Source organism: Centropristis striata, chromosome 16 (genome assembly GCF_030273125.1).
Source record: "Centropristis striata isolate RG_2023a ecotype Rhode Island chromosome 16, C.striata_1.0, whole genome shotgun sequence".
NCBI lineage: Eukaryota > Metazoa > Chordata > Actinopteri > Perciformes > Serranidae > Centropristis > Centropristis striata.
Window position 1 is genome coordinate 23,575,772 of NC_081532.1, and position 25,820 is coordinate 23,601,591.

At 42.7% G+C, this 25,820-nt stretch overlaps 3 protein-coding genes and 2 non-coding genes across 6 annotated transcripts; all 5 read left to right on the forward strand.

The window, feature by feature from the left end:
• The first annotated feature begins 847 nt into the window (after window positions 1-847).
• On the forward strand, window positions 848-4,417 carry im:7136021 (uncharacterized). The gene is made up of 4 exons (XM_059352729.1): window positions 848-1,705; window positions 1,791-1,982; window positions 2,073-2,283; window positions 3,166-4,417. Exons 1-4 carry the CDS (start codon window positions 1,051-1,053, stop codon window positions 3,398-3,400), a joined length of 1,293 nt encoding a protein of 430 aa, XP_059208712.1. The 5' UTR covers window positions 848-1,050; the 3' UTR covers window positions 3,401-4,417.
• A 1,774-nt stretch (window positions 4,418-6,191) lies between these two features.
• On the forward strand, window positions 6,192-15,870 carry dkc1 (dyskeratosis congenita 1, dyskerin). The gene is made up of 15 exons (XM_059352728.1): window positions 6,192-6,271; window positions 7,326-7,381; window positions 8,134-8,220; window positions 8,776-8,867; window positions 8,989-9,173; window positions 9,259-9,323; window positions 10,123-10,249; window positions 10,645-10,775; window positions 13,880-14,023; window positions 14,274-14,394; window positions 14,593-14,711; window positions 14,796-14,899; window positions 15,133-15,175; window positions 15,276-15,455; window positions 15,631-15,870. The coding sequence occupies exons 1-15, from the start codon at window positions 6,256-6,258 to the stop codon at window positions 15,694-15,696; spliced, it is 1,536 nt and encodes a 511-aa protein (XP_059208711.1). The 5' UTR covers window positions 6,192-6,255; the 3' UTR covers window positions 15,697-15,870.
• Window positions 14,082-14,156, forward strand: LOC131988857 (small nucleolar RNA SNORD83). The gene has a single exon (XR_009395903.1). It is a non-coding gene; the product is annotated as a small nucleolar RNA SNORD83 (small nucleolar RNA).
• LOC131988856 (small nucleolar RNA SNORD83) lies at window positions 14,440-14,514 on the forward strand. Its single transcript, XR_009395902.1, has one exon. It is a non-coding gene; the product is annotated as a small nucleolar RNA SNORD83 (small nucleolar RNA).
• Window positions 15,871-21,544: 5,674 nt separating the features above from the next.
• Window positions 21,545-25,803, forward strand: cinp (cyclin dependent kinase 2 interacting protein). Of its 2 annotated transcripts, none has more exons than XM_059352731.1 (5): window positions 21,545-21,618; window positions 23,418-23,601; window positions 24,508-24,646; window positions 24,786-24,915; window positions 25,338-25,803. In XM_059352731.1, exons 1-5 carry the CDS (start codon window positions 21,612-21,614, stop codon window positions 25,538-25,540), a joined length of 663 nt encoding a protein of 220 aa, XP_059208714.1. In that variant the 5' UTR covers window positions 21,545-21,611; the 3' UTR covers window positions 25,541-25,803. The 2 variants fall into 2 exon arrangements, with proteins under 2 accessions (XP_059208714.1, XP_059208713.1); XM_059352730.1 differs by lacking the exon at window positions 21,545-21,618 and adding an exon at window positions 21,650-21,838.
• The last annotated feature ends 17 nt before the right edge of the window (window positions 25,804-25,820 follow it).

Sequence of the window (25,820 nt, forward strand, 5' to 3'; positions counted from 1 at the left end):
TGACTTTTTATACGTTTTTTCTTAGTAACATAAACATATGTGCCAGTTGGGAACACAAACATACAACATAACATGACGAGGGGAGGATTGTGCATTAAATAAAACAGCAGAGTCAACATAAGTTCATACATAGAAATATAAAGATGCTGCGGGGGGGGTCTTAATAAAGGGTTTGATCTTATCTTTGCGATCTATATGAAATCAGGTCTTACAAATAACACATATCTGACCAGTTCTCTTCAAAAATATCAGTTTAGTTCCTTAGTTTAAATGTAATTCTCTCCATAACATATATATACTGTAGATAACATCAATCCACTCATTTATTGTTGGTTTGTCTTTCTGAAGCCATTTTCTGGTCGGAGCCTTTTTAAACAACACTCTCAAAGGGGATTTATCCCGCTTTGCATATTCAAGTCCGTCCAGATCACATATGTACATGACTTTGAGTTTAGAAACATTTTCTTTTTAAAAACAGTCTCCAGGACCCCAAGAATCTCTTTCCACAGAGGGGCGTTTTTATGTGTTTTTTTTTTTTGTTTTAACGTGAGTTCTAAATAATAACACTATTATAATATAATAATTAGGAAAATATGTATTAATTATATATATATATATATACAATAATATTTACTAGATTATTTATTTATTATATATTATAATACATAAATATGTTGTATTTATTAATTAATTGAATTAATTAATTTTAATAATTTTATATTATTTCTTAATAATTATATATTATACATAATTTTGTATTATATTAGGTCTAAACTTCCTGTGAGGACGAATAAAGAGTCGTAGAAGAAGAAGTCAAAGTGAGACCTCTCGCCGCGTCTCTCTGCTCTGCGCCGGAAGCAGCAGCAGCAGCAGCAGAAGAAGAAGAAGAAGAAGAAGAAGAAGAAGAAGAAGAAGAAGAAGAAGAAGAGACGAGGAGCGTCACGGTTAGTCTGACAGCCGATCAGCCAAAGATCAATAACTGAAGGATCGGACATGTTCTCGGTGCGATGATGTCATCCTAACGTGTCCCGACTTGTCCTCGGCGGCGTGATGACGTCAGCGCCGCAGCTTCCGGCAGAGCTGTGGTTGCAGGTGTTCAGCTTCCTGTCGTGGCGGGACAAGTTGAGCGTGCGCCTCACCTGTTCGACCTTCAGACACCTGCTGGACAGGTCCCGCCCCCTGTGGCGCGGCTTCAGCGTGGTGCTGCGGCGCTTCTCGCGCTACAACCGTCCATTCTGGCGCAGCCTGGCTCAGAGGCACGTGGGCAGCGCGGCAGTGCGGGCAGGTAAAAGGAAACACCTGAAGCAGCTGAACACCTGGCTGCCCGCACTCGAGGCGCTGCGATTGGACGACTGTCAGGACGGGGCCGTGGACGAGCTGCAGCTGTTCCAGTGGCTGCGGCATCTGTCCTTCACTTCCTGTTCAGCGCCGCTGAAGAATGTGGACTTCCTGTACCCTCTGAGTCAGCGGCTGCTGCGGCTCAGCCTCTGCAACGTGGCGCTCACCTGTCCCGCCCCTCACCTGCTGGCCGCCATCACTCAGCTGAAGCGCCTCACCTCGCTGCTGCTGCACCACGACGGAAGCCTGAGAGTCCCGACGCTGAGGGGCGTCTTGTCGCACCTGGCGGAGCTCAGACACCTGTCTTGGACCATGATCACCTACCGGACGCTGCCACAGGACTTCTTTAGCCCCGCCCCCCCTACAGGTAAACACACACACACACACACACACACAGCAGGTGTCCTGACAGGTGAGCTGACAGGTGTGTGTGTGTGTGTGTGTGTGTGCAGGTCTTGGCGGTCTGCAGCTGTCTGACCTCCAGCTGTTGGACTACGACGCAGGTGTGACGCAGGAAGTCCTGCAGCCTTTGTCCCACCTCCTCAGCCTGTCAGTCTTCCACCTATACTCTGTACCTGGACCCACCTGTCACCTGAGAACCTGGCTGACGACCCTGACGCATCTCCAGAGCCTCAGCGTGCATGGTGAGTCCGTGGGTTATAATGAGGGTTCTACTGGGTTGTACTGTGTCCCTCTGTCCTCTGAGGGACTGGTCTCTCCCTTTCTGTCTCCAGGAGGACATCCTCTGGCGGTGTACGTGGACCTCCTGCCGTCCTCCCTCCTCAGTCTGACTCTCTGTGTAGACATGCAGCCTGAAGACTTGCACGCCGTCTCACACAGAGCTCCTCACCTGGAACACCTGCACCTGGAGCCCTGGAGCTCCTCCTCCAACCTGGTGGGACTCCTCCCACAGCTGTTCCCTAACCTTAGGACACTCCGGATCAGGTGAGTCACCGACACCTCCTGACCTCTGACCTGAAAACCTCATGAACAATCTGTCCTCTAGTGATCAGTAATAGATAGGGGTGCACTGATTGCAATTTTCTGGCCGATCACCGATTTTTAAAAAGCCTGACCTGCCGATTCCAATTTTGGCTGATACCGATTTTTTCTCTCTGAACTCTAAACTAACTGAACCTTCAATTTTTCAATCTTATTTTATTGAAAACAATAACACAGCAGTATTTTTCTTTAACAAATAAAGTAAATCACAATGCCTGAGGTAGTTAATAAAATACTGAACTTAAAATAAATAGCAACAATTTACAGGACATACTAACAAAAGAACTGCAACCATAAATAAAGTGTTGTTGGTTTCGTTATAGTACAACATACATACAACTAGGGATGGGCATCGATTTTCAAATATTCGAATAGTCATTAAATCCAAAAAATCGAATAGTTCATCATATCTGGAAGGAAAAAAAGTACTGGTTACTGGTGCCTTCCACACGGGGGCAGCGTAGCATTTGATTATACAGTGTGGCGTGCTAGATGCCAAACTGTAGAAGAAGAAACAGAGTGTCGGTGCTTGTTGTAAACAAACAGAGATCGCTAAGTGAACACCTCCTGTAGCAGCAGCACATACACACTGTACTGTTACAACTGTAGCTAACTGCCGCTAACGGCGGCTCTTCTTAACGAGCCGGCCTCCGAGGTAGATAAGATCGGTTTGACGTAAAAGAATCGGCCGATCGCCGATCCCACAAAATTAAGGAAATCGGCGCCAATCAATTGGCCGGCCGATCGATCGGTGCACCCCTAGTAATAGATCATCAATAATCAGTAAAACATGAAACTAAGAGTCTGATGCCATCTGTCCTGCAGACACCAGCACCTGTCAGACGAGGACTTCCTGCAGCTGGCGCAGCTGCAGCGTCTCGACACTCTCGAGGTTCTCGACTCGTTCTACAGACCAGACCCGGCTGACCCGAGCTGGGTCGTCTACGAGCCGAGTTCCCGTCTGCTGCGGCTGATCGACGACCTGCAGAAACTGACCAATCACAGAGTCCGAGTCCTCACCGGGTCATGTAGAGATCCGCTCTCCTGCGACTGCGTCTGACAAATCAGAGACTGTTTGAGCTGCGGGGGGCGGGGTCAGGTCTCAATCCAAAGATATTTTAAATATTTAAATTAAATTAAATTATTGAACTAAATGTGCCTTTCTGATCCGAATCAATGAAGCTCTAGTAAAGCGTAGAAGAGGCAAAAAAATGTAAATCTTTTTCTCAAACAGTTTGAATGCTCCTCTCCGCTTGAGCTGTGACGTCATCCACTCTAGCTGTGACATCATCCACTCAACTTCAACGAACATGTCATTACCACACACAAACGTGCACAGCAAAGGCTTTATGTCATCCGCAAACTGAAATCACTGTCTGTGACTCCTCTTACTCCTCTACAAAAGCATCATCCAACCCATTCTGACGTACTGCTCCCCCTGCTTCTTCACCCTGCTTACTGTCACCAGCAAAAACAGACTCCTCAAAATCCCACACACAGCATCTAAACTAATCAACCTCCCCACCCCCAGCCTGTCAGAAACAAATGATCAAGCTATTACACGCCTGGCACGTGTCATAGTCAGCAACCCGGACCACCCCCTAAACCAATTCTTCACTCTTCTCCCATCTGGCCGCAGATATAGGGTACTGGACTGCAAAAAGGCCCACTTCAAAAAAAGTTTTGTCCCCACAGCCATCATAGCACTCAATAAGAATATGTAGATTCCACTGGCATCACTGTATATTGTCCATGTCATGTTTGTGCTGGTCTAGATGTTTTTCTGTGGTGAGAGGTTTGTGGTGAGGTTTGTCATCTGTCATGGGAGGGGTCATGAATGGGTGTCATGTTTGCTGCTGTATATGTTCTTATATGTTCGCTGTGATATATGTGGGAAGAGGGGTTATCTGTTATATGTTGTACATGTGGGAAGAGGGGGTATTTGGTATCTGTCTGCTACACAGTGTTGCCACACTGTGCTGTGCACTTTTCTTTTCAATGTATGCTGTCCTGATAAAAACCTGACTGTGTGAGAACAATTATGCCTTTGGGGACAATAAAGAACCTAACTAACTAACTAACTAACTTACTAACTAACATGTCATCCATTCTAGCTGTGATGTCATCCAGCCAACCTGTGACGTCATTCACTCTAGCTGTGATGTCATCCATTCTAGCTGTGACGTCATCCAGCCAACCTGTGACGTCACCCACTAGCTGTGACATCATTTGCTCTAGCTGTGGTGTCATCCACTCTAGCTGTGATGTCGTCCACTCTAGCTGTGGTGTCATCCACTCTAGCTGTGATGTCGTCCACTCTAGCTGTGACGTCATCTACTCTAGCTGTGATGTCATCCACTCTAGCTGTGACGTTGTCCGCTCGAGCTGTGACTCTCGTCCGCTCTTGCTGTGACATCATCCACTCTAGCTGTGACGTCATCCACTCTAGCTGTGACTTTCGTCCGCTCTAGCTGTGACATTATCCACTCTAGCTGTGACGTCATCCACTCTAGCTGTGACGTCGTCCACTAGCTGTGATGTCATCTACTCTAGCTGTGATGTCACCCACTCTAGCTGACGTTGTCCTCTCTAGTTGTTACGCCATCTGCTCTAGCTGTCACGTCATCTGCTCTAGCTGTGACATCATCCGCCCAAGCTGTGACGTCATCCGCTCTAGCTGTGATGTCATCTGCTCTAGCTGTCACGTCATGAGCTCTAGCTGTGATGTCGTCTGTCTAGCTGTGTTGTCATTCACTCTAGCTGTGACGTCATCCACTCTAGCTGTGATGTCGTGTGCCCTAGCTGTGATGTCATCCACTCTAGCTGTGATGTTGTCCGCTCTAGCTGTGATGTCATCAACTCTAGCTGTGACATCATCCACTCTAGCTGTGAACATTACCTACAATACACAGTACTGTAAAAATTGGGATTTTTTTCTCTTAGTTTTGAGTAAGATTAATTATTTCTAAAAGTTTCAATGGGATTTGAAAATTGAAACAGTTCAAGGTTTAATGGATTTTCCAACTAAGCTTTAACGAGTAATTAATGGAAGAAATAATGGAAGAAAAGTGTCAAAGGGGTTACATTTTAAAGTGGAATACTTCTGAAATTATAAAAGTTCTGAATGAAGAAAACACCTGCCAATGTCATGATTAAGCTGAACAATAAAAATAAATGAAAAATGTGGAGTGAGACAGTAATCAAAAAATATAGCAGAAAATAATAATAATAATAATAAAGAATCATCAATAACAAATGCCTCCAGCTTTCCCATCTATTCCAAAATATAATTAGTTTTGAGATTTGGGGCTTTTTTCTGTCAAAACATTTGTGTGTATATTTGATGTAAATGCAGTAAAAGTGATGTTTGTGTTGCAGCGTTAGAAAGTTCCACTCTCCTGTTTCAATCATCAACTACATTCAATATTTTCTCTTCAGTCATTTCCATTCACAATGTTTGAAATATTTAAAAACAACAAACTGGCCTTTATTCATAAAAACATCAACAACTGATCTTTTAATGGCTTTTGACAGTATTTTCTGATTTATGAAATGATACAAATAAAAAACTTTGAATCTAATATATCAACAAAATAAAATAACTTTATCGAATGTTCAGATTTATGTCCTGGAAATATGCAAATCAGTGCATAATTAATGAGATAATGGCTCATTTGCATATATTATCAGAACATTTCAGAAAACTTGGAATGCAAAAAAATACTGTGTAAATGTAACTGAGTTTAGGTTTATGGTTTGATGGTGATTTCTGTCAGTTACATAATGATTCGGCCGGGGGGGGCAGCAATGTGCTGCCAAGCTTTTAGTCTACCAAATATACAGGAGTAGAAGAAGAAGGAGGAAAAGAAGCGGAAGAGGAGGAGTTTCGCGGGCTCGGCAGTCTCTCAGATCAAGATGGCGGATACAGAAGGTGAGCGTGTTCTCTCGCCGTTAAACTTTATTAAAGTGACTCTTTTAACCCGTCTCTCTAGTTAACTCTCTCTGGTCACCAGATTAACGGGTAGTTAACTGCCTCCGGTTAACAGATTGGCTGTCGAGGATTTTAGCTGGTTAAGGCCGTTTATCGCCGAACTCTGTCCAGAAAGTCTCAGTTTTACAGTTTTCCGTTTTATTCAGTTAATGTTGATTCGAGGGTTGGTCCGTGGTGTGAGGCTCGCTGTTTCCTCTCTCTGAGCGTTTCGGCGTGTATGTCGGTGACCTCCGGGCCCCGGAGGCCTCCTGCCCCGTCCCGAGCCCCGGGCACGTGTCGCGGCTCAGGATCCGCTGTTTCTTCAGGCGGGTACTGACTGGATGAGATATTTAAACTCCGACACACTGAAACCCCGCAGCGTCCGTGTTCAGCTTACAGCAGAGTCTAACGGGTCTTATTGATACATGGAGCCCGATCAGGTCCTGTATAGATCCCAGCAGCTGCCGTGTGTGACATGTTTATCAGCTCAGACGGCCTGTTAGCTCCGCTTTAGCCGACTGATGCTTACAACCACGTGTTCAACGGGCCACGTGGGCTGCTGCTCTCACCTGCACGAATAATCAGCGATATATATAGGAGTTATTTTACCAGTGGTTGAATGCAACTACATTTACATTTAGTAATTCAGCAGACGCTTTTATCCAAAGCGACTTACTTAAAAAAGGGAAACAAGGTATAGTGCGATAAGAGCCGTTAGTGCAGCAATAAGTGCTAGTCCAAATTGCTGTTGCGCTTTACCTTGATTATTTCCCTTTTCCCAACTCAATCATTTATTCAAGTACTTTGCAGAAGTACAGTTTTTAGGTACTTTTAGGAATTTCAATTTTACCTACCTTTATACTTTTACTCCAAGATTTATCTGGCAGCATTAGTTACGTTCGAGGTCGAGATTTAACATAACAACCTGATTTGTTTGTGTAAAATGTTCTGTGTGTAAAGTAATGAAAGTGAACATTTTCAGTGTTGCTTTAAATCAAATGTCTGACTGTTTCAGCCTCATCTGTGAAGAAGAAGAAGAAGGCAAAGAAAGTCAGTGAAGAAGAAGTCGGGGTGAGTGGAAGTGGGTTATAACAGTGATTTGACAATGTGGAACTTTACATAGTCTGTAGCAGGGACCTTAGGGCCTCATGAGGCCCTCACGCTGTCTGCAGCGGCTCCCTGTGACAAAAAAACGTTATACACAATGTCTATTTCCATTTTATTTTTCATTGGCTGCAGGCTCAGTGGTTTGTATTCTTCAATCGTAAAAATATGTACATTATGTCAGTAAAATATTTTAATCAACTGCAATGAGCTTAATAGTTGCAATGTAACCTCTACCTTTTGCAGACTTAAGGTCTTGTCTAGCTTCCCTCACTGGGCTAGCTTTCTATTCCAAATCTGCTGAGAGATTGCTTCAGTTTCCAACCTCTGATGGAAATCTGAGTCCTGGCTGCATTCTGACAAAATCATATAAATAAAAGAGACAGAGACATAGAGGAGCAGGAAGTCACTGTTAATCATATAAATAAATCATAACGTGCCACCGATTCTTTCATCAAGAGAGAAGCTAAATGTTTGTTTCTCACTGAAGTTTAACTGAGTCTCTCAATGCTTCAGTTTATAGAGAATAAATGTGTAACATTGAAACATCCATAGATCCCTGTGAGCAACAGGAATTTAAACACATTCACACACAAAAATTGCATATTAAAGCATATTGCAGGTTATTGTGATTACAGTGTATAATCTGTATTTTGTTGCCCGTACCGCCCAGTGAGTTTATGTATTTTCATCCAAATTAAAATGTTTGTGTTCAACAGGAGATTCAGCAGAGTGAAGACTTCTTCATCAAACCAGAGTCTAAAGCTGCAGCTCTGAGCACGTCCCAGTGGCCCCTGCTGCTCAAGGTGAACAATGATAAAAAATAATAACAATGATTGTAATGATAAAAATAACAGTAACAATAAGAGTAATGATAACGATAAAAATGATAACAACACTATGGATATTAATTATAATAATACTATAGATATTAATTATAATAATAATAAAGTATCATCTGGAGTCCAGTGTGTGACGTGATGAAGAAGTTTATCCATTCTCTGAGCCGCCTTCTCGTCGCAGTCCTCGCTCTGCTCCTGTTCTGGGGGCGGGGCCTCTCGCTGCGGCGCTGCTGTCGTCCTGGCGTTTTGCCGGCGTGCGACTCGGCGCTGCACAGAAAGCGGCTCGACCCGATGGCAGCCAAGACGACCTTCTGTTCTGATCACATGAAGCTGAGACTTTATTTACTCATTCAACTGTTTAAACTATAAAACACAAATGTATAGTTAGTAAAGAATGAAAACAAACTTAATCAGTCTGAAAACGTTACATTAGACATTAGAATAGACTATCAAAATAAGAGCCTGTGTTTTCCTACAGGAAGTGATCTTGAATCTGTTAATTAAATTTGTTTCCGGCAGAATTTTGATAAACTGAACATCCGGACGGCTCATTACACTCCGCTCCCCAACGGCAGCAACCCCCTGAAGAGGACCATCCAGGACTATGTCAGGTATGCTAAGCTAACAGGCTAATAGCAGTACTGTCAGTTACGCTAAGCTAACATGCTAATATCAGGACTGTGTCAAGTATGCTAAGCTTACATGCTAGTGGCCTACCTCCTGTCCTGCCAGGTCCGGTTTCATCAACCTAGACAAACCGGCGAACCCGTCGTCTCACGAGGTCGTGGCATGGATCAGGAGGATCCTGCGGGTGGAAAAGACGGGTCACAGCGGCACGCTGGACCCCAAGGTCACCGGCTGCCTAATCGTGTGTGTGGACCGGGCCACGCGCCTGGTCAAGTCCCAGCAGAGCGCCGGTACGTTACTGTCAGGCTGTAGGGTAGCATGGTGAGACCCAGTAAACCCAGCAGCCCCCCTCACTGCTCCCTGTGTGTGTTGCAGGTAAAGAGTATGTGGGGATCGTTCGGCTGCACAACGCCATAGAGAGCGAGCACACACTGGCCCGGGTAAGAACAGTTCTTAATGTTAAGGGGGTCAGAACCAGGAGTCCACTGGGCTGGAAACGGACCAAAACTCCACTTATCTATGAGAAATACAGGATCATCCCAGTACATCAGAATATGATAAAGTCCATTTCCAGCAACCAAGTATTGAGTCACATAGATGAACATACTGTTCAGAGGACAATATTTCCATATTAAACATTGTAAAATTGGTCTATTGTAATCACATTTTTTGAGACACAGAATTTTCGGTCTTAATTAAATATAAGCTATAATCATTATACAGGTGCATCTCAATAAATTTGAATATCATTGAAAACTTTCAGTAATTCAATTCAGAAAGTGTAAATAACATAGATTCATTACACACAGAATGAAAATATTAATGTCTTCATTTATTTAATTTCTTCTTATAATGATTATGGTTTACATTTAATATGTACATTTTGGCCTCTGAAAAGTGTGTCCATCTATATGACTCAGTACAACTCAGGTTGACTTGAACTACTGGAAATTGACTTTTCTTCATATTCTAATGGATTCAGATGATTCTGTATTAAGAATTTGAATGAATGAAATGTTTCATTCTGTAATGGGTCTATAAAATGTTATTTACACTTTTTGAATTGAATTACTGACATAAACTTTTGTAGGATATTCTAATTTATTGAGGTGCACCTGTAAATAAAATGTGACTTTAAAGTGTTTAACAGCTGCGTCAGTTTTTGCAAAATAATTCTCAAGTGAAAGGATCTGATGTTTGTTGACTTTGTTGAGTGTCGGTATGTCCATGTGTCTGCAGGCGTTGGAGACGCTGACCGGCGCTCTGTTCCAGCGGCCGCCGCTCATCGCCGCCGTCAAGCGTCAGCTGAGAGTCCGAACCATCTACGACAGCAAACTGATAGAGTACGACCCCGAGAGGAGGCTGGGTAGGAGCTGCCTGCACAAATATATATGTATATAGATTATGTGTATAGATATTTTCTACAAGTTATTAATACTTATACATTTTTTATTTCTACTGTGGGTCAGAAGGATGAAAAATGATACATGATAGATGGAAATATTTTTCTATTTTATACAAATTTGTTTGTATGCGTTTCTACATTTAATTTATTTAAAAAGAACTGAATGTAGAAAATGATACAAAATATATTAAATTAATGTTAACCTTAACAAATAAATGGAAAATATGAAATAATACAGAAATATTTAAATGAATATATATTCTGATTTATTTAGAATTTGTTCATCCTTCGGGGTCGGATCAATAACCAGCTGTGAAGTCATGGCTGTGAGGTCACAGGTCACCTGTCTGTTGCAGGTATCTTCTGGGTGAGCTGTGAAGCAGGAACCTACATCAGGACTTTGTGCGTCCACATGGGCCTGATGCTCGGGGTCGGAGGTCAGATGCAGGAGCTGCGGCGGGTCCGGTCCGGCGTGCTGGGAGAGAAGGTGAGTGCCACTTCCTGTCAAGCCTTGATGTCACAATCAAAGCGTTGAGTGCGTCCCCGCGGTGCGGTGCGGGCCCGTTAATAACCTTTGAGACAGGAAGCTGCAGCGGAGACCCTCTGGACCTCCTCTTGGTCTCTGAGGAGCCTCACTGCTGCTGACATCACTCTGAGATGGGGCTGGGTGATATACAGATATAAAAAATATATCAATTCATTTTTAAATGTGATATGGAATTAGACCATATTGCGTCTATATCCATGTAATTCAAATTATTTTCTTTCCTGATATATACAGTCATGCAAAATATGATTAGACCCCCCTTGTTTTCTTAAATTTCTTCATTTTTTTTTATTTTTTTAAATTTATTTTTTATTGGTTTTTAGTGTCAAACATTTCCACATCATTCATCATAGTTTCTGTGTGTGTGCTCACCACTATAACTTGAATAGTACAAATTTGAAAAAGTCTCTCAAAAGCACACACATATCGACACAATATAATGAATAAATAAAAGTAGAAAGAACAGTAAAACAGTTAGGGGGTAGTCTGTTTGGGAGATGATTAGCTATCAGTGAAAACAAAATCAGGCCTTTGGGGCATTACAAAGTGAATCCACTTTTTAAAGTAAATTGCTCTGTTTTATGATTGACAAATGCTGTTATCTTTTCCATTTTGTAAATGTCCATTGTGATGTCCATCCATCCATTTAGAGTTGGGCTCTCCTGTGATAACCACTTCCTGGTTAAAGCCTTTTTAGCTGCAACCAACAGAATGTTCAATAAGTATTTGTCCTTTTTCATCCAGGTCTTGGGTAAATTCCCAAAGTACATAGTTTTGGATTCTAAAGGCAGAACATCTTTGAAAATGTCTTGTAGGGCATTGTGTATCCCCTTCCAGTAGTCATTGATGACAGGGCAGTCCCAAAAAATGTCGGTGGTTTGCATGATGGTTACCGCAGTTCCTCCAACATATAGGGGGGACTCCATCATAGTGGGATTTCTGAGAGGTGTTATAAAATATCTAATCAAGTTCTTCCAGTTATATTCCCTCCATTTCTGTGAACTGGTACATTTCCAATGAAACCTCCACATTATTGTCCATTCCTCTTCAGAGACATTCATCCCACCTTCCTGTTCCCATTTTTGCCTAATGTATAAAGTTGAATGTGTTTTAAGATTGACAGCATTTTGTACGCACATGAAATTATTCTCCCATTTACATCAGAATTATACGCTTTCCTAAACATTTCTATCAAGTTTACATTTATCTCAACACATTTTTCATCTTTATATTAACATAATGCCGCATTTGTAGATACCGATAAAAATCCTGTTTTTCCAAAAGGTATTTCTCTTTGAGTGAATCAAAACTGAGCATTGTTCCTCCTTTCATTACCTTACATAAAGCTGTTAATCCCTTAAGTGTCCAGTCCTTAAATCTACTGTCCAGTTGGTTAGGAATGAAGTCTGAGTCATATGCAACCCATTTAAGAAACATAATATCGCCTCTTGATCCCTGCATTTTTAGTAAATTAAACCTGGCACTGTTTTAATTCAAGAGATTGTGCAGCTCACCGCCTTACTCATAACTTATATCTTTTCTCCTGTGGGGGACAAGCCTTGTCTCCTGAAGGCACGCAGTTTCTCCCTGATGTTCCGCTCTCGCTCCTCTCCCGTCCCCCTCTGCCTCGCTCCCACCGCGTCCCAGGCGGAGCGGGACAGCTGTTCAGCCAGGCTCTCCCTAGGTGTGATGACGGTGACGGGCAGTCCTCTGTCTTTCATGTCCTTGGTTGCCTCCATCGATGACTGGTATAGCCTCGTCTCGTCTTCGTAAAACACTCGTAGTTTAGCTGGGAAAGGGGTCTGGAAGCGGATATTCCTCTGCTTTAACACACGCTTTGCCTCGGAGTAATCTTTACGCTTTTGTAGAATAGCTGGGGGGTAATCTTGATCAAAATAAATCGGTCTCCCGTTCAAAAACACCTTCCTTTTCCCCCATGCCTTGCGCAAAACCTCTCTTTAGTTGTGTAGCGGAGAAACCTGATTATTATTGACCGCGGCTTGTCCTCTCTGTCTCCGGACGGTCTCGGGGCGAGCCCCCGGTGTGCTCTTTCAATGCCAAGCTCCGTGGTGGGGGGGACCTCAAAAGTTTCCCTTAGTAACTTTTGTACGAACTCCACCATAGAAGGCCCGTCCGCTCCCTTGGGAACATTATATATTCTTAGATTTTCCCGTCGGGATCTTCCCTCTTGGTCAAGCAGTTTATTCTCCTGCTGATTCATCACTTTTATCATCTTGCTTAGCACCTGTTCGACATTTTGAACACGGTCCTCCACATTTTCAATTCGCATCTCTGCCTCCGCTAGCTTAGCATTGACATTGGTGAGTTCAGCTTTGATATCGTTTAGCTGTTTCGTGTCTTTATGAAAGCCCCGTATCTCCTCTAAGACTCTTGTTAAGCTAGCCACGTGTGGCTCAGCGTTAGCTTCCTCATCGTGTACCTGTGCAGGAGAGCTGTTCGGGGTTTCTTCCTCGTTATTGGACTCCTTAGAAGTATTTTTCTTTTGTTCATTCTTCTTTCCCATCTTCGCCCCGTTATTCAGATCTTGTGTAGTCGAAGAATTTGTTATTTGGCAATTTAACGAGGCGAAATTAACGTTTTGTCGGGGAGAAGTTAGTTTAGGCTGCCATTCGGTGTGGTGACGTCACCGGAACCAATTTCTTCATTTTAAAGCCTGGTACATTTGTTTGGACAAATGTAATGACAACAAAAATGTTATATATTTATTTCAGAAAAAGATTGACCTATTTTATTTCATAGGCTACTTTTATTTAAGATTATTTATTTAAATATGCACTTTATGGAGCTTTGATTTAAAAAAATAAAAAAATAAAAGTACTACTGTTCTACAGTATTTATGTTCACTAAATAAACTGTTTCAATAAAAGTACTTGTGACATGTCATATTTGACTTTGACTGAACATTTGCTCTCACTTTGTGATAAAAATATCAGGATGTATATCGATATTCAGCCTAAATATATTGGGATATGACTTTTGGTCTATACGCGCAACCTTACTCTGACGTCATTCTGTGTGTGTAGGACCACATGGTGACAATGCATGATGTGCTGGATGCTCAGTGGCAGTTTGACCACAACAAAGACGAGCAGTACCTGAGGAGAGTCATCTTCCCTCTGGAGAAGCTGCTGGTGTCCCACCGCCGGCTGGTCATGAAGGACAGCGCTGTGAGTCACTATAGACTACATAATGTTTCAATAAATAATAATAAAGCGTGTGTGTAAAGCCACATGATGAGTCGTAGATGCAGCAGCCTTCGGGCCGTGTTGACTTTCTATCTATCACCCTTCTCTGATGGCTCCACTTCACATTAATTATTAATCTTCCTGGTTAATAATTGGTTGTGTGTGAAGGCACACGATATGTCACAGCTTCCCATTGCTCCGTTTCCACTGAGTGACTCCGTCGTGTCTTCAGGTGAACGCCATCTGCTACGGTGCCAAGATCATGCTGCCAGGTGTGCTCCGGTACGAGGACGGCATCGAGGTCAACCAGGTCATCGTTGTCATAACGACCAAGGGAGAGGCCATATGCACAGGTGAGAGGCAGGGATGTGTGCAGATGAGGTACAGACGTGTGTGCAGCCACATGATGAGTCGTAGATGCAGCAGCCTTCGGGCTGTGATGACTTTCTATCTATCACCCTTTTCTGATGGCTCCACCTCATATTAACTGGCTCATTGATTGGTTGTTAACAAGCTCATTGATTGGTTGTTAACGATCGTTTCCTCTGCAGCTGTCGCTCTGATGACGACCGCCGTCATCTCCACGTGTGACCACGGCGTGGTGGCCAAGATCAAGAGGGTGATCATGGAGAGGGACACGTATCCTCGGAAATGGGGTCTGGGACCGAAGGTACACCTGTCCTCACCTGAGCTCACCTGTCCACACCTGCTAATTCAGTCATATAGATCATCTAAATATGTATTTATTCAACAGGCGAGTCAGAAGAAGATGATGATTCAGAAAGGACTCCTCGACAAACACGGCAAACCCAATGGCAGCACGCCCAACGACTGGAAGGACCAGTACGTCGACTACAGGTACGCCTCTCCTTGACCCTGCAGACAGACAGGTGTATGTGCTGCAGACAGTTATCCCTCAGTGAGCTGTCGTGCTCTCTGAGGGAGTCGCTCTGCTACAGAATCTTTCAGGTTGCAGTGTTTTCGCTCTGCTTGGTGCTGAGCGGCCGCTCACCTGAGGACAGTGATGTCATCAGGCTGCTGTCTCTGAGAAGAAAAAAAAACATGATGTGAAACTTTGTTTTGATTATCAGTGTCTCCAAGGTGACCGAGGTGTCAAGTGAGACTCCAGCAAAGGTAAAAACATAATAATAATAATAATTATAATAATAATAATAATAATGTGGTGTGTGACTGTGAGGTGATGACTCTGACCTTTGACCCTTGGTGCTCTCAGAGGAAGCGGGAGGTGCAGGACAGTGACGGCGAGGCGGCGGCGACACAGAGCACGCCATTGGCAGAGGACGGAAAGAAAGAGAAGAAGAAGAAGAAAGAGAAGCGGGCGAAGCTGGAGGAGGTTGAGCCTGAAGAGATGGGAACGGAGCCTGGAGAGACGGGGGCAGAGCCTGACACAGAGGTGAGTCTGACATCACATGATGTCATAGAACTTAATATTAAACTTATGTGATTAATAGAAACGTGATGGTGGCTGAATGTTATAAACTGTAAAACTGTAAACATTACTGGCTGTTTATATTCAGATGTTTATAATATGTCCATGTCTGATTATAATGAACCTGTTTGTGTTTCAGGTGGTTGAAAGCGCCAAGAAGAAGAAAAAGAAGAAGAAACAGAAAGATGGCGAGGCGTCGGAGTGACTCGGACACAAAGCATTCTGGGAGATTATGGACTGCATGACGCAGATAAGAGGGCACGTTCAGTTTTATATATACATTTGTTTTTTTTGTTTTTTTATTTCAACTGTAAATACCTGACAGGAAGCCTTGTTTGTAATTGCATAATAAAAGTTTGTTTCCTGACATTTTCACAAACATGTTCCGTCTTCGTTCAGTCGTTTCCTCCAGCCGCCCCTCTGCAGTAAGAGCATGTGCTGCTCGTCCTGCTGTGACTGACTGACTGACGGACTCTGCAGCTCGTTGATGTTGAGATGAAACATGTTTGTTGTGGAGCTGCTGCTCTGATCTTCGGTCTTCATAAATCCCCTCAGAATCTTTGGGACTCTGGAGATTGAAATCATATGCTCCTGTTGTAGAGAGTTGTTTCCTGTTGCAGCAGGATGCGTCCCAGTATTTATAATGTGAAGATTAACACTTTATCAAAGCAAGTGGCCTGTGACCAAAGTGCCCAGTGTTTAAATATTCTGCAGTTTCATCAGGACTGAAGCTGACTGGAAGTGAACATGTAAATAAATTGATCAGAGGAAGCCCCGCCCCCTCACTAATATACATGACATGTAATCTGACACATTATCCCTGATGACATCACACTGGATTTAGGACATGTAGAAAAAATAGTTTTTACCTTTTTGGGGAGCTCAAGACCAGCAGTGATCTTTCATTGTTATTGGTCAGTTTTGGTCACAAAATATGAAATTGGGCCGCAGCAGGCGTGACTGACAAGATGTGTTGTTCAGATGCATGTAAGTTTATTGTGCCAGAAATTACAATATTGTGTGGATAATGCCCCATTATGTGCGTCAAAGCCTATGCTAGCCTCTACTGTAGGCTAATTGGCCATCTAATCACATCCACACACAAGTGGAGCAGATTGGGCTTCAGTCTCCTCAGCAGTGTCCTGAGGAGACTGAAGCCCAATCTGCTCCACTCAGCCTGGACAGTCACGGATCGAACCTCCGGCCCTCTCCCTCTGCTGTGCATTTAGGCTTCTCATTTTTTGTAATTTAAGTGATCCTGAATATACATAATCCATTACATCATATACATGTTATATAGTACAATATCAAGTAATTTCTTAAAAGGCTATTTCAGTGAAGCTCTATCAAGGGTGGAGCTTAGTGCCCACCTGTCAATGAATAAATGAAAGAACCGTGGAGTGGGCAGAGCCTCTGAATCATTTATGGCACCTTGAATTTTTCAATGTAAAACTGAATTGCTGTTTGAATTTCTGCTAAAACTTGTGGAAGTGAGGCTGCTGCTCTCAGGTGAACATGTCAGAGCTGTGGTCACAGTGAACACAAACACTGTACACCTGGTCTACACATTTCATAGAAGGGAAGTATAAAATCAGGCAGATACCAAAACACAGAAGCCTATAGAAATAAACCTTCCAGAAATGACAAACCCTGTGTTGTGTTCAGCAGAAAATGTCAACGTTATTTGATTAGGCTACAAAATGGGTATTTGTAGTGTGATTACAATGAATGTTTCGAAGTTGTTCCTAGGGAAGGCCAGTTCTACGCAGGTTGGCCAAAGCTGCAGCAGGAAAGAGAAATGTCAATATTTTTAAGTGCTGAGTACCTCTGAGGTATTTTAGAGGAAAGACTAACTTTAATGGTGAAACATTTTTTTGTACTTTGCTTGTGGCGGTGAATGCTGTTCCTGCTGTAACTATCAGTCAGGTCTCCATTCTTCACTAAAGAACCAGGAGAACCATGTGAACCTCATACTGTTGTAAGTGTATTTATGGCTGGAGCACACAGAATTTGCCTTATACCATGTTAATCTTAAGTGGCCTTGAATGTAAATGTGTCTAGTTTTGATGCGTTTTATATGAACCCTGACACCAGCAAAACACATGCACATAGAAAAGAGTTCAGTTTAAATCTGTTTATGTGTATGTGTTTCTGTGTGTCAGATGAGTTGTGACAGTAGGGGCTCCAGGGTTCATTTCAGGTATCAGACTTTCACAATCTCCAGATGTTATTCAGACAATAAACACATTTTACTTTTGTTACTTTTGGTTTGTAATAGTTGTAACTCAGTACTATTAATACATAGAAATGGATTATATGATGAGCTGCTAGTTGCCATGTAATTGTTTACATATTGTAAATTGTACCTATGTTTTTCCCTTCTATGTCATGTATGTTAATGTCGGATGCTCAAAGAATGAGGTGATGTGTGTGTTGTCAGCAGTCAGAGCGCTGTGAGCAGACTGACAGTGTGTGTCTGTGTGTAGCTGTAACTAATGATCCTCATAATACCTATATAAATGTATATATGTAAAAATGTATGTATATGTATATATATATATATATATAAACACACACACGTGTGTATATATGTATATATATACACGTATATATGTATGTGTATATATATACACACGTATATATGTATATATATACACGTATATATGTATATATATATACACGTATATATGTATATATATATACACGTATATATGTATATATATATACACGTATATATGTGTATATATATATATATACACACGTATATGTGTATATATATATATATATACACACGTATATGTGTATATATATATATACACACACGTATATGTGTATATATATATATATACATACATATATATACATGTATATATGTGTATATATATATGTATACATATATATACATGTATATATATGTATATATGTGTGTGTATATATGTATATATATATGTGTATATATATATATATATAGGTATATATATCTTCCACCAGCAAAGAAATGTTTTTGTTGGACTTAATTTAGCTTAATATGATGATTTTGATTATGTTCTCCTCATAAAACTCAATGGGCCTCATTCATGAAACGTTAGTAGATTTGTGCGTAGATCTGCACATAAAAGCCTACGCTACTAAAAACCTACTCCGGATTCATGAACGCCGCGGGAAACTCAGATCTGATCGTAAACATGTGTGTATGATCATGAATGCCAATCCATCGTAAGGTGGCAGCGCGCTCCCGGTAATCAGCAATAAGCATGAACCCCGCCCATGAATTGCTAATGACCACCATATAAGGAGGTGTGTAGAGGCATCCTGTCGACCTGTCAGTCATGGCACAAAGAAAAAAAGAACGAGTAAGAAAAAATAATTTTTCCGAAGCGGAGATTGAAATTATTTTGGGAGAAGTGGAGTCCAAAAAAATTTTTTATTTTCATCTGTTAGTAGTGGTGTGACAGCTCCTGTGGTGTCTGCGGGCTGGCCAGTGGGGTCATAAGCCACGGCGTCAGTGGGTAACCCCTATCCCTTTGGATATAGAAGGGTAAGTCCATATATAACACACACATGTGATTATGCAGGCTATATTCTTACCAATGAGCCAGCCGTCTCTCACAGCTCCATCCTCCAAACGCGTGCCAACTGCACAATTACGCAGGATGAATGCGTCATGCGTCCCACCGGGCCACCGTGCCACAACGTTTAACAACACACACTTTGCGTCACAGATCAGTTGCACATTCACGGAATGAAAGTTTTTCCGGTTAATGTAAGCAAATGCATCACCGGATGGAGCCTTGATGCGTACGTGTGTGCAGTCTATGGCACCGATAACACCTGGCATGTTTGCAACTGCACTGAACCCCTGCATTACTTCTGTCTGCCGTTGTGCGCCATATGGAAATTGGATATACTCTGGCATTAATTTAATGATACCTCTGAGAACTGCAGGCAGGATGCGGCTCATGGATGGTTGCGAAATGCCGGACCTGTCACCTATCTCCCGCTGGAACGTCCCTGTGGCTAGGAAGCCAAGCACAGATAGCACTTGTAGGTGTGCAGGGATGGCATGGCTGCGTTTTATTGGCCTCGTCAGATTAGGCTCCATAATGTTGCATAAATGCAACAGAATTGGTCTCGGTAGTCTGAAACGACTAATCAATCTCCAAATAGCGCCTTGCGCCAAATCATGTAGAAGTGCAAATTCAGCCATGGTTACCATTAACTAGGACTGAGGGCCTTTTATACTGTGGGAGGTTTAATTAGAATTGATCCAGATATGGTAATGGTTTACATCCTTTTTGTGATTTTATTATTAGCCTATATTTTTATTATCATCATTTAACATGTAGAAAATAACGCGTAATCTATTGAGTCAATTTACATAGATAATTCACAATTATGAGTTTAATCTGAATCTTAATCCCGCCAATTGCCAACTAATTTAACTAAATATGTTACATTTTTAATCGTTTGTCATGTTTATATCACATGTTTCAAAGGCATCTGCGTATTGTGTACATAACAGAACGCATTATGAATTAAAATTGTAATTTCCAACAGTGACGAGCATTATTTATATGCGTTCTTAAATTTACACAAGCACTACGTGTGGTCAGCAGCATGTGTAGATTTTGTTAGTAGCTACGAAAAGATCGGAGCTACTAAAATATTGATGAATGCGGAGATGCACGTAAATTTCCGTCTGCGAACGGTTTACACACAAATTCGTTCTGCTCACGTTTCATGAATGAGGCCCAATAAGTGCACAGACACACACAGATGTTCTGGGTTGCTGGTTCGGAACAGAGAGAAGTCCTTCGTGACTCACAGCTGGAACATCTGCAGAGTTTAATGTCTGTTGGTTATTAATGTGATGATGACTGTTTATAGAACTCAGTGACTATGTGTAAACTCTGTAAAAAATCACTCTGGTTGCTAGATTGGGAGCCCAAGAGCAAACACACACTGGAGTTGAAAGATGAAAAATCCTATCCATGCGTGGATTAATACACCGATACACAAGACTTGTGTTTACTGTTTAAAGTTTAAATGGAGTCTCTAGGTGAAATTATGCCGGAGAAGTAGACGTTTGAAAATCTCCAATAATTGTTCTTTTTCGCAAATTTTTTTTCCGGCCATCCCATTCACTTCAATGCGGGTAATCGCACCGAGCACTGGTCCCATACAGAAATAGCTATTATGGACTCTTCCTCTTCCGGACGCAATTTCGTCCTGCTACTAGTCCTACAACTTGAAGAGTTGCAGGACAAATTATATATCAAAACGTGCAGTTTGATCGGGATCGATGTGCTATTACTTTTCTCTACAGAATACGAATTTTTCGTAATTTACGTCGCGAAAAACTGCCCAAGGTTTTGCATTGAAATGAATGGGACGGCTGAAAAAAAAATGAGCGAAAAAGAACAACAGTAGACACAAGTCTTGTGTATTGGTGTATTAATCCACGTTTCGATAGGTCATATAGTTGTTTTATCAATCCCTGTTCAATGACCAAATGATCATTTTTGGAGAAATTCTGAGATTATCATGGGTGTGTATTGCACGGAATGTTCGTGTCACAGTGTGTGACATCATCGCCAAAGTGTAGAGGGAGAGAAAAATTGTCAAAAAATTATTTTGAAAACTGCACTCCTCACACACACACACACACACACACACACACACACACACACAGGTAACTTTATGTGATTTTAATTACACACACACACACACACACACACAAATGTGCGCACAGTCCTCCAGATACACGTTTCACACACACACACACACACACACACTTTTAGGTTAAAGGGCATAGTTTGAAATCTCTGAAGAATCTCATCATAGTGTACACACACCGGCAGTAGCCCCCGTGGCCCTTTAAGAATTTCCCCAGAGGAAATTTTCTAGTTTGATTTATAATTTGACCAATAGCGGGACGAAATTGTGTCCGGAAGAGGAAGAAGAAAAAATCCACAGTATAACTAATAATAAGGAGGAGGAGGATGTGAGTCAGTTCCGCCCGGTGCCGCAGGGGGCGCTGCGCTGCAGCTGCCAGGTCCTCCAACAAAGAAGAAGAGCGTCACAGAGAAGAAGAAGAGAACGGAAGTGTGTGTTGATCAGATGGATGGTGAGTGATCAGGTCACTGATCGATACTTTCATCAATTCATCCGCTCGTCACCGCCGTCGCCGGGGCGTCCGACCATAGAGTGTATATAAATAATGGGCGTAGTCACCGTGACGTCACCCATTGGTTTGTGGACTGCCCGTCGGAAGCCTCGAGTTCAGCGTTACACTCGTCGCCTCTCTACACCGGCAACCCGACTGAGAGAAGCCGCTGCTAATTCATGTTAGCATTAATTGGAGCATTAACTGGGATGTTAGTTTTGGCTAGCAAAAAAACAAAAACAAAATGTATCTTTCTTACCTCAGAAAACTGAGCAGCGACTCCTTGGAGTGTCTGTTAGTCCAACCAAACGCTGAACAAGACGTTCAAATAAACTGTCATTAAGTGAAAATACAGTGAAAGGGTCAAAGTTACGAGACCAAATCGGTAAACGTCCTCTTTTATATCTATATAACGTTATATATAACTTAATTGACTCGTTGCCGTGGATACGCATTGCTCTGCTTCTCTCCTATGACGGCTCGCCTTGTCAGTGACCTGTCAATCAAAGCTAGAAACGCCCCAAATCATACGATTCTTTATCTTCTATTTTCTTCTAAATGGGGCCATTATGGTACTTTTGATACCAAATTGTCTTGAAAATCATTTTTAACTAGCGATTGAGACCATAGTGTTATCCTGAAAAAAATTTCTGAGGTAATAAATCAAGTGAGAAGTTTTCAAATTTTGCACTGAAATGAATGGGCAGATTTTTTTTGCAGCTAAACTTAGCACCCCCTACTGGAATTTTCGGTGGATTGCAGGCTTAAGACACTTCCTGGTTGGCCTCCATGCTCAGACACGGAGATTGCCACCTGCGTCCGAGCGAGCACGTGACTTTCCTGTAATGCGCAGTAACTGTTTGTTGTTATTTGTGTTGTTGTTGTTCAGATAGAAGTTCCAGTTGATCTGATCCAGCTGGTTCTCTGTGTCTCCATGGAAACAGATGAACCAGATTTAGTTGACCTCAGTATAATATTTTATTTTATTTAACCAGATAAAGGCCCCATTGAGATGGAGACCAATTTCACGAGGCGACCTGGGCCTTCATGTATCAATGCTGTGTATGCTGTTTTTCCTGCCTCATGTATGAAAAGTGAACTTGTGTTGTGGGGTGGCACCGCAAACTTCTGTCTGGAGCAAACTACTTTCTTTATGCTCTATTTAAAACGTGTTCCATATCTAAACTCAAACTACACCAATTGGCCTCATGTTTACAGTTTATAGCTCTCTGACTATGAAGGAAAATGCTGTTTTCACCCTCAATAACCAGTGATATGATATAAATCATCTATTATTATATTTTATATTTCTCCTGCGTACTGCTGCATACGTGTGCAATAATACATCACGCCAACATCACGCCACCAGCACGCTGACAACATCAGGTCGTCATTATATCAACATCACGCCATGATCACGCTGTCATCATTCCTTATGTCAACGTCGTGCCAACATCACATCGTCATCATGCCTTATGTAAACATCATGCCAACATCACGGCGCCATCACACCAACATCATGCCAACATCACGCCGCCATCACACCAACATCATGCCACCATCACACCAACATCATGCCAACATCACGCCAACATCACACCGTCATCATGCCTTATGTCAACATCGTGCCAACATTACGCCAACATCACGCTGCCACCATGGTGCCATCACGCCAGCATCACAGCGCCATCACACCAACATCAAGCCAACATCCCGCCAACATCATACCTTAATCATTTAAAAGCATTTCTGTGTCTCAGGTGGGTGCGATGACATCGCAGTGACCTCAGTGAACAGGAAGTGTTCCGCCGTCACAGGAAGTGCCCGAAAGATCAAAGACAACGCCGCCGACTGGCACAACCTGCTGCTGCGGTGGGAACGGCTCAATGAGGATGGCTTCACCACGGCAACCAACATCACCGACATTACGCTGACGTCATCAGGGTGATGATGATGATAATAAAAATGATAATATTAATAACAATGATAATAATAATGAGATTCAACTTTATTGTCATTGAACAGAGTAACAAGTACAAGGACAAGGAAATGACCATCAACCCGTCCATACATATACGTAAACATACATACAATATGACAAAGAGGTGGACAGGACAGGAAGACAGGAATGGAAGAAATACAGCATAACAAGAGGATAGGGGAGCAACATGAGTACATACTCAATACACTTCACAACATAAAAAACTTTTAACTTGCTTGTCTGCTTCAAAGTGGAGGGGGCTGGGGGAATGGAGGTAGCCAGCGCAGACAAGCAGCCATCCGGTCTTGCAGCCATGACAGCGCGGGTCACAGACCCGCTTGTCACACTGGGGTTACAAAGCGGCGAAGGCGTGGAATGGGAGGTAGGGTGGGTGATTGCATATATTGCATTATATGTGGCTGTGTGTGTGTATGCCTGTTGAGTCGTCTCGCCTGGCATCCCAATCAGTCAGTGCCTCAGTTCGCAGGAATGTCATAGCGATAACATAGCAAGTTGCCATGGCGACAGCCTTGGTCGGGTTCCGGGCAGAGTCAAAAACAGCAGGTGTCTTTTGGAGTTCAGGGTGGGAGCAAGAGCGTCTCACTGCAGTGTCCTTCCAGGGGAGTTGCTGTTCCAGCAACGGCCTTGAGGCCAGAGCTGGTTGAGGGGGGCCAGATAAGATTAGAATTGTTGGGCTTAGGTTGAGTGGCAGCATTTAATTTACATGGCTACTCTTCTTGTCCATTAATAATATTAATAATAATGATAATAATAATAATGATGATAATAATAATAATAATGAGATCAAAGTGGGTAGAGACAGAGAAGCTGTTGGTGATTTTATTTTGAAACAAATCTTTGTTCTTCAGGTCACAAAACCATCAGCTGCTGCTGGACAAGTCTCCATCACCTCCATCAGTTCCATCAGCTTCCTCTCCGGCGCTGCAGCATGCCGCCGCCACGCTGCAGGACGAGTGCTGCAAGCTGAAGGACATTGTCGACAAGATGGTGACGCTTCATTTCAGTTTTGTCAGAATAAAACCTTCAACTTACCAACAATAACTATAAATATCATGAATAATAACAAACGACTGATTTCAGCTGTTTTAAACTAAATAACGATAGAGTCTCCGCTTCTTCCTGTCAGGTCGTCGTGGTGATGAAGATGGAGCGCCTGATGACATCACAGCGTGGCGTTCACGACCTGGAGGAGTTTCAATTCGGACCCGAAGGACGAAAATTTCCCCTGTTTCACAGCTGGAACAGCAAACACTTCAGTAAGTCCCCACGAATCTCTCCAGCTCCCCACGAGTCTCCTCGAGTCTGTCAAGCTCCCCATGAGTGTCCTTGAGTCAGTCCAGCTCCCCACGAGTTGCCTTGAGTCTGTCCTGTTTCAGACAGAAGTTGTCTCGCGTCCTTTCTGTCTCAGACGAGTTGTCTCGTGTCCTTTCTGTTTCTGACGAGTCGTCTCGTGTCCTTTCTGTTTCAGACGAGTCGTCTCGTGTCCTTTCTGTTTCAGATGAGTCGTCTCGAGTCCTTTCTGTTTCTGACGAGTCGTCTCGTGTCCTTTCTGTTTCAGATGAGTCGTCTCGAGTCCTTTCTATTTCTGACGAGTCGTCTCGTGTCCTCTCTGTTTCAGATGAGTAGTCTCAAGTCCTTTCTGTTTCTGACGAGTCATCTCGTGTCCTTTCTGTTTCAGGTGAGTCGTCTCGAGTCCTGCTGGACACCTTCTGGCAGGAGCTCAGGTTGAAGCAGACGATCCTGCAGGAGCTGGCTCACACCATGACCTCTGACCTCTGCCTGGTGTACCTGTCCTGCTGGCTGCACCAGCCGCTCGTCCCCCCTCAGACCAGACTGATGCTGGAGGCCCTGCTGCTGGAGACCGGGCACCGCCCCCTCTGAACTCATCACGGTCAGCTGGAACCAGGAGGACCTGGTTGACCTGATGGACCCGATGGACCTGGTGGACTCGTGTTAATGTCGTGAACAAAGAATATGTTTCATATTTTAGATTCTTTTCTTTGATGAAGAAGGAAAGTTTCCAGTTGAATCTGAATCCTGTTTGTTTCTGACTTAATTCCAGATGTTCTCTTCTAGTTCTGTTTTTCATATTAATATGTAATGTTGGAAATAACACAAATAAAGGAAAACCTCTGAATGAGAAAGTGTGACTGGCTGTTTA